The sequence below is a fragment of the Arvicanthis niloticus genome, chromosome 17, assembly GCF_011762505.2.
Source record: "Arvicanthis niloticus isolate mArvNil1 chromosome 17, mArvNil1.pat.X, whole genome shotgun sequence".
Classification (NCBI taxonomy): domain Eukaryota; kingdom Metazoa; phylum Chordata; class Mammalia; order Rodentia; family Muridae; genus Arvicanthis; species Arvicanthis niloticus.
In genome coordinates this window covers 61402454-61416059 of record NC_047674.1, presented here as the reverse complement: position 1 = coordinate 61416059, position 13606 = coordinate 61402454, and the positions used below count along the sequence as shown (strand labels likewise).

The 13606-nt window shown below is 40.6% G+C and overlaps 1 protein-coding gene across 1 annotated transcript in view; it reads right to left on the bottom strand.

Annotated features, from left to right (window-relative positions):
• Positions 1-5384: 5384 nt before the first annotated feature.
• Kat2b (lysine acetyltransferase 2B) overlaps positions 5385-13606 on the bottom strand; it is a 93675-nt gene continuing 85453 nt past the window's right edge. The window contains exons 14-17 of the mRNA XM_076914651.1: positions 12950-12986; positions 12682-12745; positions 12495-12579; positions 5385-7333 (exon numbers count right to left, since the gene is read on the bottom strand). Of these exons, the coding sequence (XP_076770766.1) occupies positions 7140-7333; positions 12495-12579; positions 12682-12745; positions 12950-12986 (380 nt within the window). The 3' untranslated portion in view covers positions 5385-7139. The remainder of the gene's footprint in view (positions 7334-12494; positions 12580-12681; positions 12746-12949; positions 12987-13606) is intronic.

The following is a 13606-nucleotide window of genomic DNA, read 5'->3' as shown; positions in this document are numbered from 1 at the left end:
AGATAGACTGCATCTGTGTAGGACAAGTTAAATTTAGTTGTTCTGTAGTTAAAAAGTAGAAAACAAATATTGGGATTAAATTTTGCTACTGGGCTTGCAGAACCCCAGATATATATTTTCTGGACCTTTGTCAAAAAAAGCTTTTCAAAGCCTGATACGATGCATACCTGTAATTTCAGCACTGTAGAGGCTGAGTCAGGAGGATCATACTTAGACTAGCTGTACTACAAAAAACAAAAATCCACTTCCTGCTATAGACATTTAATGGCTACTTCATAGATCAACGTGTCTAGTGTCACCGTGATGCTCACTCACTCCATGCCAGTCACTTATCTTAAAGTTGGTGCTAGACCTTTAGTCTTCTTCACCTTTCTGTATTCTTGCTGTAGTGTTTACTCATGGGCTATTAAGGGGTTTGTGTCAACATTTTTATAAAATATGTATTATATATGTTGTACATACCATTTATAATTGACTTAAGAGTTTGAGACTTCCCTGGCTGGTAGATAATTATTTCTGTGGTTGTATAATATCATATAAATAAACCAGACTTAATGACCTCTTTTGAGACATAGTTGGTTGCTACTTACTTGTTATTTTAAAAGTTTCAGCTGCAGTTAACATTCTGTTAGTTCTCCATGGCCTGCTATAAAGGCCAGGCTCCTCAGCAGGGTGTTTCCTGATGTCCAGCCAGGTCCTCCAGCATTTGACAGGCTTACGTGTTATCTCTCAGCTCAATTCCCTGGTGTCTGTTCCTTCTCTAGAAACAGTCTTAAAAGCTGGTATTTAACTGTTCTAGTTTGTTACAACATATAAAATATTAAGAGGAACAATTCTATAAGGAGATACATGGAACAAATCAGCAGAATTAAGTTGTATTCCAGCTTTACACTTCTAGAAGAGATGGAGAGCTATGGCTTAAAGGAGGATCCATTAAATATGCTACAGCCATGTGACAGCACTCAATGGTCTCAGCATCAATCCTCTTCAGTAATTGATCAATAAGGGGCATGTGCCAGAGATACAGAGCAGTAGAGCATGTGTGAGACCCTGACTAATGTACCAAAAAAGTAAGACAAACATGGAGATGAATATACATAAACTCATTTATAAATAAACTGAGACCTAGAGAATAGTGGGAGACAGTAAGCAATGGGACTCAAGCCAGTGAGGTGGCTCAGTAATGGCACTTGCCACCAAAACTGATGACAGGACATATAGTGGAAGCAGGGAACCAACTCCACAAAGGTGTCCTCTGGCACACAAATACTAAAAATAAAACAAAAAAACTTGACAAGAAGGCAGGCTTGATGGTTCAGTTCAGGTCTTAATTCCAGTCGGCAAAACACGAGCAGGGGGATCTAAGTTATAGACCAGCCTATACCATATAATGTAGCACTGTCTCAAAGAAAGATAAATATTGCTACCCATGGGCCAGATCCAAAAAGAATACAAGTGTCATGGTTTCATGAAATGCAAGAACTGACTGTGCTCATCTATGGACTAAAAAGAGCCATGAGGGAATTTTCATCTCCTTTAGAGTCATCAATACTGGGTCAGATGTAGCTCTCAAAAGTTATCAAAGTTAGTGAGATGGTGTAGCAGGTGAAGGTGGCTTGCTGCCAAGCTTGATGACGTGAGTTTGATCTTCTAGAATAGTGATTGTCACCTTATGCTGCAACCCTTCATTGCAGTTCCTCATCTTGTTTTTGTTGCTACTTCACAATTGTAATTTTGTTGCTGTTATGAATCATAATGTAAACATGTGTATTTTCCAATGGCGTTTGGAGGTCACAACACTCAGGTTGAGAACCACTGCATGAGCAGCTTCCATTTAAGGCTTCATGAGGAACCTCAAGAGTAAGAAGTGAGATGGTCACCAAAGGGGATGTGTGACAGGGGACAAATAAAATGACAGTTGTCAAATCACAATGCAGACTGCTTCTTAACTTAGTCCCACAGAGAGCTGCAAGGATGGTTGGCCTGATTCAGTCTGTAAGATCTAGCCAAAAGGAGTGAATTCATGTCTTAACATACATTTCACCCTGAGGAAGCATGAGTTTATAAGACTTACTGAGCATGCGTAAGGGGTTAAGGGCCAAGAGTGAGTCTCTAAAGCATGTGCACTGAGAAGGTCTGCACTCGTCATGGATCATGGCTGCATAAATGAAGGCCTTTCCACTAGCTTTCCCAGCCTGTATAAGCTGGCACTTCACAAAGATACTTCCTACAAAGGTACAGATGCCTGGGAGAGGGGTTGAGGACCCAATGACTCCTTTAGCATCCACACCTATGAAGGATTGTCATCTATCAACAAACCCATGTAATGGACTCTTAGAAGCATGCAACAGCTAATCTGACAAAGGTGGCAGCTGTCTTACTCAGATGAAATAGACTTCCATGATTACATTAAGGTCAACTTCCTTTGTAGTTTGTAGATACTATCTCCTCTAAGCATCCTTTTGTTTGTGTTGTTGGCTCCTTCCTGCAAAGATAATCTGGAAACCTTCACCTGCCATTTGTCTGTGCTGTGATAACACACCCTGACAAAAACTTGATAGGAGAGCAAGGGTTTTTTCAGCTTACCATTCCAGGTTATAGTCCATCACCAAGAAGAAGCCAAGAGAGAAACCCAAGCAGCTAGTAACATCATATCCATAGTTAAGAGCAAAGAAAAATGAGTGAACTTATGTTGCCTGCTTCTTGTTGCCCAGTACTCTGCCTTCTCTATCCTAGACCATTCAGGGTTCAACCCATAAACTAGTACTGCCTATGATGGCTGGCTGGGTCTTCCCCACATAACCAATTGAGACTACCTCCTAACAGACCAACCTAGTCTAGAGGACTCTTCAGTTGAGGCCCTCAGATGATTGTAGTTAGTGGCATGTTAGACGTGTAGAACTAAGCATCGGGTCTGGGCTGGAGACAGTCGCTGGCTGTTCTTCCACAGGATCCAGGTTCAACTCCCAGCACCAAGATGGAGGCTTATAGACATCTATAATTCCAGTGCCATGGGATTTGATGCCTTCCTTATCAACATGGGCACTAGCATGTGGTTCAAAGACATATATGCAAGCCAGCCACACATAAAATCCCATTAGAAGATATAAAAGTATCACACTTTAAAGTCAACTTTACCTCTTTATCCAACACAAACATAGTAAGTACTACCAGAAAGCTCTAAGAATCAAGGAGAGGCAATGATTCTGGTTATTCCTGCAACCATACGCCCCATCCACCCTCTGCACAAAAATGCAAAATCATACAATGCTTTATTTTTTAAGCCACTGGGGGTAGTACACGTATATAATCCCAACACTTTAGAAGCTGAGGCAGGAGAATGAATCTTAGGACAAGTGAATTAATTCTCAACAATCTAAATATTCCGAGAGATAAAAATCATGTTTGGCCAATTCCCATACCTCAAATAAAAACTTGGACTGATTTCAGTATTCCAGAGTCAACAGATTCTTTCTCTCTTGGACATTTTTATTTGTCTTGCGGAGACTCTGGTTAGTTGTAGAGCTCAGAACAATACACAAAGGCCAAGGCCTGCAACCAGCCTTAGAATTTCTTAAGTTAAAGGGAGTGCTGCCATCAAGAGTCTCAGCTTCTAAACAGTTACAGATGGTTAACCTGTCCACAGCACCTCCGACTAAGCATTTATGTGCTTAAATTCTGTAACCTGGAATGGGAAATTCCAGTCATTTTACCCGTTGTTCGAATAAATGTAGCCACTTTGGGTTGTTTGTTTTGTTTTTGAGACAGGGTCTTTCTGAAACCCTGGGTGTCCTGGAACTCTATGTAGGCCAGGCTGCCTCACAATTAAATCTGCCTCCCAAGCACTAAGACTAAAGGCCTGTACCATCACACCTGGCTATATGTAGCTATTTAAATTATTGTCTGTAATAAAAAGTTGAGGTAAGGGGCTTAAGATTGTTCAGCCAGTAAAGGCAACTTGTGGCCAAGTCTGACAGCCAGAGTTCACAGCCCAGAACCAATCCTCACTCACATAGAAAGTAAAAATAACCTTGAGGGGATGATTCATATGATAAAGTACTTGCCATGAAAATGACAAGGAGCTGAGTTGGAATTCCCCATGCTGGAAACGGGCAGCTCGGTGTCTGGAATTCATTGGTTAACTAGCTGAGCTGAAGTTTAGGGAGAGACCCTCCCTCTAAAGATGAGGTAAAGAGTGGTTGCAGAAGACACCCATCATCACACGGTGGCCTTCATTCATATTCATATACACACACACACACACACACACACACACACACGCACGCCCATTGAATAAATTCACAAAAATAGATTTTTATTTTACTATAAATGTATAGGGTGGAGAAGTTAGCTCGTGTGTAAGAGGACATCCAACATCTGTTTCCCCGGCCCTGTAGCCTCATCCATTCCTTACTTGGGAGAGACTCAACTAAGCATACTTATAATTTAAACATGGGGTGACATGACCATCTGTACCTCTCCTCTCCCCTGTCACTGGTGAGAATGAACCCAGGGTTGTGAGCATGATAGGATGGATGCCCCTCTTCTACCTGTGGTCCCAGAAGCCTGCCTTTCACACCATTGTTTTTGATACTACATGAGACTTAAAGGGCAAAAGGCCTGCTTCTGGCTCAGGAAATCATAAAACATCACAGCTACTACTGGGTCCTCTCGCCCAGATCAGATGTAAGTTCTTGAGAGTTTTGAGGATGGCAGCTGTTTTAAAAATCACGTGCATTTTGCCCCCCCCCCTCCATTCCTGTGACAGATAGAAAGTGGAAATAGTTTTTTGTTTTTTTTTTTTTTTTAACTTCTGACATTTATGTGAATGAAATTTTTTTCAGTGGTACTGGCTTAATGAGTGGCACAGAGGAAGTATCTTCCTTCTGACATTCCAGCAGACTGGATTTTTTTTAATCTTATTTTTAATTACAGGTATATGTGTGTGTATGGATATTTGCACATGAGTAGGGATGCCTGTGGAGAATAGAGGATGGCATAGATCTGGAACTGGAATAACAGGCAGTTATGAGCCATTAGATGTGGGTGCTGAGGACCAACCTTATGCCCTCTGGGAGTGTACATAGTCCTAATCCGTCTCTCTAGCCCCACAAGGAAGGTTTGCTTTACTTTGTTTTGTTTATAAAACTTCCTACAACAGTGGTGATTCTAGACATGTTACAAAAGTGTAAAAGCTAAGGATTAAGAGCAATCGATGCTCGTACTAGCTGACACATTGTTCTTTTAACTTCAGACTGTTAGAGAAATAAAACAACACCAGACAGAGCTTTTCAAAATATAATTTAAAACTATTTTGTACCAGTACAATATATTAATTTTACAAATGTAAAGTTTTTGTCGGCCATTAAAGCATTTGCAAAAACCACATTCTACTTCTGCTTTATTGCACAATATCTATAAGAAAATATTAATTTTAAATTAGAAAACATAAAAATGCTTTCAATATAGAAGAGACCATCTGATTTTAAAGACAATACTCTTTAAGAATGTCTACCCAGGAAATAACAAACTTTCACAGGATACCAAGCTGGACAGACGCTTCAGCAAAATCGGTACAAAGCTGTTTTAAAACCAGTCTGAGACACTTAATGCAACCTGTATTATCATTCTTCATTAAAAGGCTAGGCACCACTCAAAGTGTTCCTTACACTTCCAAATGTTGAGGCATCTTCAGTGTGATCTAAAGTGAACACTCTGAACATATAGCATGCCTTCCGTGTCAGAAGCAGCACTCAGTAGCAATGCCAGGATATTTTCCTTCAAGCACACTACCTCTGCAAGCTGTTTTTAATGACTATTAGTGACCCAATATAATTTATGCTGATAGAAAACATACATTAAATACATTTTTAAAACCTCAGCCTTTACAAAAAAAATCAGTTTATAAATTTGTATCATAAAAATTAGTGTCGAGACCATTAAGGTGGCCTTCATTTAATATGGTTGTATATTAGTTGGTTTTTCCCAGAGTTGGGGTGGCAGGTGTCCCACTTTTCTATGTAGTGTAATCAGGAAACAAATCCAAGCACTAAGTTGGAGTCCTGAGACAAATTGGTTAATAAGATTGTACAGCGAATGTTAGTGGGATATAACCCTGGACCAATGAAACAATGCAGGTGTTAAAATACTGGCCAAGACTTTGGTGAGAATTCAGTTCACCTCAAATAAACAAATCTGGAAGTGCAAATGGGAAATGTTTACATAGACACTGCTGATGGGGTTAAATGTACCAGAAAATACAAAGAATCCTTACATACTGGAGCAAGGCTCCCCTGGGTTCCTGTTTAGGCCACATGTCTTAACATTGGCTCAACCTCAAATGTTTTCAAGTTGACGCCTTTGTGGCCTGGGAATGGATCGTTGAGAAGTTGGGCCCTGCACAAGCAAAGTCAAATATGAGATGGACACATCTGCCAAGAATTATTAAATAGTGGTTGTGCACTCTCAAGTCTGTAATAGGTAGACAGAATGATCAAAGCCCCAGGAGCTTATAAAAAGTCCCTTCCTTAGGAGTCAAAGCAGCTGCTATTGTGGAAGCTGCATTTTTTTTTCAGAACTGCTCAAAGCACCTCATCTAGATGAGTGTTTTAAAAATATATACTTATAAAAAGTCTACAGTGAGACTTCAAACGTCACACAGCTCATTCACCACACAGGTGTATCATGGACCCTTAAAGTCCTTCAGAATAAAATAAACTCTCATGTTCCATTAGAAAAAAATGGAGACATTCATGGTCAAAATTTTCTCTAGATTCCTCCAAATCTTGGTACTGTGTGCAATTTCCTCACATACAGGTTTTGAGGAAGCCCCTGATCATCTACCATGCAATAGTCAGCTACTGGACATGCCAGAGAAAAATTACATGATAGTAGTAAATAGATTAAAATCTATTCCACAAAATAAAAAAAAAAAAAATCTATGATTTCCATTTAAATACATCTCTGGAAAGCTAAAAGGAGGTTTTGTTTGTTTTTCAAAAGTGCTAATTATTACAAGTCTCTTCAACACATGATGTACAATTTTAAAAAAAAAAAAAACAAAAACAAAAACAAAAGCAACCAAAAACCTAAATGACCTGCTTTAGGCACACTGCTGATGTGTGTCTAAGGGAAAGAAATCACTTGTCAATCAACCCTGCTTCCTTAATTTTACTGAAGAAGAACTTCTCCAGGATGCTGGCACATTTGTAGTACTCGCTCTCGGGAGGGTTGTACTCTTTGCAGTTGGTGAACACTCGCTGCAAGTCCGCCATGAATAACTTCTTAGACACATAGTACCTGTTCCTGAGGCGTTCACTCATGGTTTTCAGATCTGCACAGAAAACAACAACATTAGTGATTGTTGATTCCTCCCTCTCAGCAACTGACAAAGGGGAAATCACTCTTGATTTGCTTATATTTTTATCACTCTGATGACATATTAAAGAAAAATTCTTGGGTGGGAGTAAGCAAAACCAATTAGTAAGTACTCTACTGAGAAGGATTTCTATATAACGCTGCTCAGCACTACATTAAAAGAAGTATCAGTAGTCATCTGCTCCCATCTCTTGCTATGCGCCAGGAGGCGAAGAGACAGTGGAGGACTAAGTGGGGCAGACAGAACAATGGCACAGAATCTTTGATCACTAAAAATTTACAGGCTGAGCTCAGCTTACTAAATTTACAGTTCTGGTGTGGTACAAAGAAATTAGTATCAAATTTGCAAATATATCAGTGACCTGCACATATAATACTAAAAGTAAAACAACTGACTTTTGGTTGAGGGTACATCAATGAAGTTGAAATGACCAACTTTACCAAATAATCTACTTATTTATTGTTATTTCAATTGTATAAATATTTTGTTTCTGTGTATGTCTATGTGCCACGTACATGCCTAGTGCTGAGGTCAGAAGAGGACATAGAATGCCCTAGAACTAGAATTAAAGAGGGTTGTAAACAACTACATGGATGCTGGGAATCAAATTCATATCCTCTGGAAGAGCAGCCAGTGCTCTTAAGTGCCAAACCATTGCTCCAGGCAAAAATAATCTACTTCCCCTCACTAAAGTTAATAGTTCGTATTGTGCTGGGCAGTGGTGGCGCACGCCTTTGATCTCAGCGCTTGGGAGGCAGAAGCAGGTTTAGTTCCCAGCATCCACAAGTGGCTCACAACCATAACTCACATCTCTAAGTCCAGTTTCAAGACATCCAAGGACCCTTTTATTTATTTATTTATTTATTTATTTATTTATTTATTTATTATTTGTTTATTTATTCATTCATTCTGAGTTCAAGGCCAGCCTCGTCTACAGAGTGAGTTCCAGGACAGCCAGGGTTACACAGAGAAACCCTGTCTCAAAAAACAAAAACAAAAACAAAAAAAAACAAAAAAACAAAAAAAAAATAGGGCATATTGTTCCCGGAGGGGACCTGAGTTCAATTCTCAATACCTCTATGGAACAGTTCTCACTAAGGAAAGAAGAGGAAGGAAGCTGAGCCTCTGGGTGAAGTTACGGAACAGAAAACTAAACCTGTAAGGGATAATCAAAAATAAAGTGCAAAAAGAATGAATCATGAGGTAAGCCAGCATCCAGAAAGCTGAAGCAAAAGGACTGAGTGTGAGGCCTACCCAGTGATATTCCACCTGAAAATGACAGTTCAAAACAGGATGAGTCATGCACAGAGACAATCGGACACAAGGTTGGGAGCTAGAGAGATGGCTGGGGAATAAGAGCACCAGCTTGCTGAGGATACAGGTTTAGTTCCCAGCATCCACAAGTGGCTCACAACTGTAACTCACATCTCTAAGTCCAGTTCCAGGGCATCCAAGGACATACATTTATTTATTTATTTATTTATTTATTTAATTTTTAGTTTTTCAAGACAGGGTTTCTCTGTGTTGCCCTGGCTGTCCTGGAACTCACTCTGTAGACCTGGCTGGCCTCGAACTCAGAAATCTGCCTGCCTCTGACTCCCAAGTGCTGGAATTAAAGGCATGCACCACCACTGCCCAGCCCAAGGACCCTTTTATAACCTCTGCAGGCACTCCTCATGCATGGAGTACATACATACATGCTTGCAAACACTTTTACACACAAAATTTTAAAAAGAAAATCATGACTGGGTATGGTGGCAAACTCTTAATCCCAGCAATCAGGAGGCAGAAGCAGATAGATCTCTTCTTGAGTTCAAGGCAAGCTTGGTCCACAAAGTGAGTTCTAGGACGGCCAGGACTACACAGAGAAACCCTATCTTGAAAAGTGAATATATACATAAATACATACACACACACACACACACACATATAGACAGACAGACAGAACACTTTTTTGAAGATGGTTTTTTAAGCTTTTCAAACTCTTTCTTGGAATGGGACTGGTTATAAATCCATAGGGTTACTAGCAGAAACAACCTAGACTCACAAAAGCCTTCAGCCTTCCCAAAGAAGTACAACTGGATCATCCCTCCTTCCACACTTGTTCTTATAAAAGGATAATGTCTTTCTTCTTCCAGACATCTTAGATTCTTTGAACTGACCAAAAAGGGGAGGCGGTGTGTAAAATAAATACGGATGGCTGATGAGATGGATGCCAGTCCTGATGGAAAACACATGACAGAAGGAGAGAACCAACCACTACAAGTTGTCCTTTGTCTTCCACACATGTGCCATAGTACTCATACACACATATAAAGCATGTATATACACACACACACACGCACACACACACACACACAGTATTAAATACAAAGAAACATGGAGCTATATTAAATTACTCCATTTCCCTTTCCTCTACTTCCCAACCTAGGAACTGTATGTAAGTAGAGAAACATGCTAGGAAAAGTCATATGTCAGGAGGAGTACTCAGCCAAGGTCCCCTGTATGTGTCCCCGAGACAAGTTAGACTCCATCCATATGGGAGAAGTTTTAGAACATGACAGAAAGAGAAGGGGTGGTTTCAAAAACAATTCAAATGCAACAGGGACAGAGTAAGTGTTGACATGGCATAATAGTCCTGTCTCATCCAAGGAAAGGATTAGACATTTCACATTCCCAGGAAATAATATTACTCCGCTCTTACAAAGTATAGTTGAATGCTTTAGTTAATTTTGTCTAGGGACATCTCTCGGGCATCATCAGTCTTAAGCAGTGAAGTCAGTTTTCTCCTCAGCTGTGCACACAAATAGTACCTGACTGGAGAAACTCATAGGCCTCTTAAGTGGAAACAAGCAAGACCTGTCCATATGCAGGCAGTGATTACATTTTGACTAAGGAGATCTGATAACTCTGCCAGTGCAGTGGGGGGATGGGTGCTGAGAGAAGAATTAATTATTCTTCCTAAGCTCAACAGGGCTCAGTGACAACAAAAAGGAGGTTGAGAGGTTCTGGGGAGATGGCTCAAAGGTGAAGAGCTCTGATTGTTCTTGCATGCCAACTGGAGTTCAAATCCCAGCTCCTACAGCAAGAGGTTCAAAACTGTCAGAAATGCAGTCTCCAGGAGGAATCTGGTGCTCTCTTCTGACCTGGGTACCAACATGTACACAGAGACAGACAGACAGACAGACAGACAGACAGACAGACAGACACACACACACACACACATACACACACACACACACACAGTGATAACAAGTTTGAAACAGAACATAACTGCTTCCCAGATGATGTTTCTAGCCACAATTCTACACTATGTCACATCTCTCTTTGGTTTTCTTACATTGCAATATATTGGAGCAAATCGATTGGGGGAAATGATATAGATACAGGGCTTTCACACTCCGTTGAAATCCTCCAGTAACCACACATAACATCTACATGGAAATGACTACCATGAAAAGACATGTAAGTAATTCATCGACAGGAGGCAGTGAGTCCATGATTCTCCCTCCCCCTCCCCCCCCAACCCCAATGGGAACAGGACACAAGGAAAAAGAGGACAAACAGATCCTCAGGATTTTGCTTCAGCTACTTGTCACAGAATGCTGATGAGCTGATTAAATTTGAGGATTCTGAATCTATGGCTCCTGTTACCCCAGCATAGGTAAAGCCCAAGTTCTATACTTCTATATTCCAGAAGCATATTTTGTAGTTTTTGGATTTGGAAAAAGATTAAGTTAGAAATATACAGAAGCTAGTAAAATGGTTCAACAGGTAGACGTGCTCACAGCACAAACCTGATGACCCCAGTTTGACTCCACAAAGCTGCCATCTCTTCTTCACTTGTGTGCTATGACACTTGACTTCACATGTACACACCATACATACACACACACAATAGAGTTTTAGAAAAAAAAAATTTAAAGGAAATATACATATGGCATCCACAGTCTGGGGAAAATCACTTACTAGAGTTTTTCCCTCTAAAAGTCAAGCCATAAGGGAGGCTAATCTACCCTCATTCTGTTAGCTTCAAAACTTTTTTAAAAAGATTTATGTGGCCAAGCATATTGACACACACTCTTAATTTCAGCATTTGGAAGTTGCAACAGGTGGACTGCTGTAAGTTTGAGGACAGCCTAGTCTACATAGTGATCTCAGTCAGCCAGGGCTAATAGAGAGGTTCTGACTGAAAGAGGGGGACAGGGGGAGATAAAAACCCTTTATGTATATAGTGTGGTGGTTTGACTAAGAGTGGCTTTCACAGGCTCATATATTTTAATGCTTACTGGGAATGGTGCTATTTGAAAGGATCAGAAGGATTAAAAGGGGTGGCCTTATTGGAAGAAGTGTGTCACTGGGCATGGGCTTTGGGGTTCCAGAAACCCATATCAGGCCCAGTCTCTCCCTCTGCCTAAGAATCAAGATACAGCTCTCAGCTACTACTCTAATGCCTCCTGCATGTCACCACGCTTCCACACGATAATGGACTAAACCTCTGAAACTGTAAAGAAGCCCTTAAATGTTTTCTTTCATAAGAATTTCTTAGATCATGGTGTCTTTTCCCAGAAATAGCACAGTGACTAAGACATAGGCAATCTGCCTTCATGGATGCCTGCATACTACAGGCATGCAATGCTTAAGGAAGTAAAATCCCCTGGGACTGGAGTTACAAACAGTTGTGAGCCACCATGTAGGGGCTGGGAATTAAACCCAATCCTCTGGCAGAGCAGCCAGTGCCATTTGCTACTGAGTCATCTCGACAACCCTCTATCTTGAACAATCCTTAAAAATAAGAATGACTTTTGGCAGACTCAAGTTGTATTAAAAAGATAAAAACCCGCTTTGTTTTCATCAGTAACCTAGTAGGCAGCTACATCCAAATAGCCAGTTTGTAATCCAGAACTGCCTACAGTAAGATCCCTACCTGCACTGCACAACTAGTGTTCTAAAAATGCACAGAATGTCCCTGACCGACACCCACTTCCCTCTCACGTATCCCATTCAATACAAACTCAGTGTCACAGAGGACAAGTCCACCTAAGCCAACATTGGTCTCCCACACCACCAACCAGTTCTATGTCTATACTGAGGAAATTGCAATAGCATTCATTACCCATGGGGAACCTTATAACTTCATAATATCCTGGAGCTTCTGTTCTCTTCACTGGTTCCATGAAGGGCCAAGCACTTTGATGGCTCTTGAGTAAAAGAAAAATAATAATAATAATAAGGTATCTCATATGGAAATGTCAAATAGGAAATCAAAAGAAGAGCATGCGATAAAAGACAAACACACCTACCTTCACTTGCTGCAGGATGTTCTTGAGGGTGCTATAAAGCTGCTCGGGGTCTTTGGGCTCTTTACTTGAAAGAACAGAGAGCAAAGGAGGAAGGATTAGTGTTCTGGCTCCCAGCCTCTTCACCACTCAGCTCAGCCTCACAGGTCCCAGCCTAAGAACTGAAGCCCACCAACTGCTGTGTACCAATTAACATCACTTGGCCCTTTTCCGCTAACACGCTGGAAGGGGGAAGCACTTCCATGAGCATCCTCTAGCCCAGCTTGCTTACCTTTTCTCTTTTCCACTTGGTTTCCAGCCTGTCTCTCCTATATGTCAACAAAATTAAACACTAAATGAGAACTGCTTTGGGTCAAGAGAATAACATACTTACTACTTATCAAAAGCATCATACATGACAGCCACGTCTCAATAAATGTCTATTAGGGGAGACACACTGCAATTAGTGGCATATATTTTCTTTCTCACACAGCTTACAACATAAAAGTTTTCCCAGACTGGAAAGAAGTATATTAACGTCTTTCGTTCTCGTGATTCATTACTTTCTTCTGTAGTGCTGAGTACTGAAGCCAACACTACACACCACCACTGAGGCAAGTGCTGTATCCCTGAGCTTCCAGCTCAGCTACTTAGTGTCTACTAAGACAAATATTCCACCTCTTCAAAAGAAGGAAGAAAGGGAGAGAAGAAAACAATACTACACTTTTAAACTTCAAGTCTGATGTCTTCAATTACCCTGCACCAAAGTGCTATTATTTTAGTTCAGAACAATATTCTGCTCCCTGTTTTGTTTGGCCAAGCCTCTGCTTACAATGCACACCTCGTTTACAGTGTCTATGGGGATCTGGATTTGACTTCTTCCCTTATCCTTAAAATATCGCTTTATCCCTTCCTCAGTTTACCTACCTACAAAGCAGAACTACAGGAA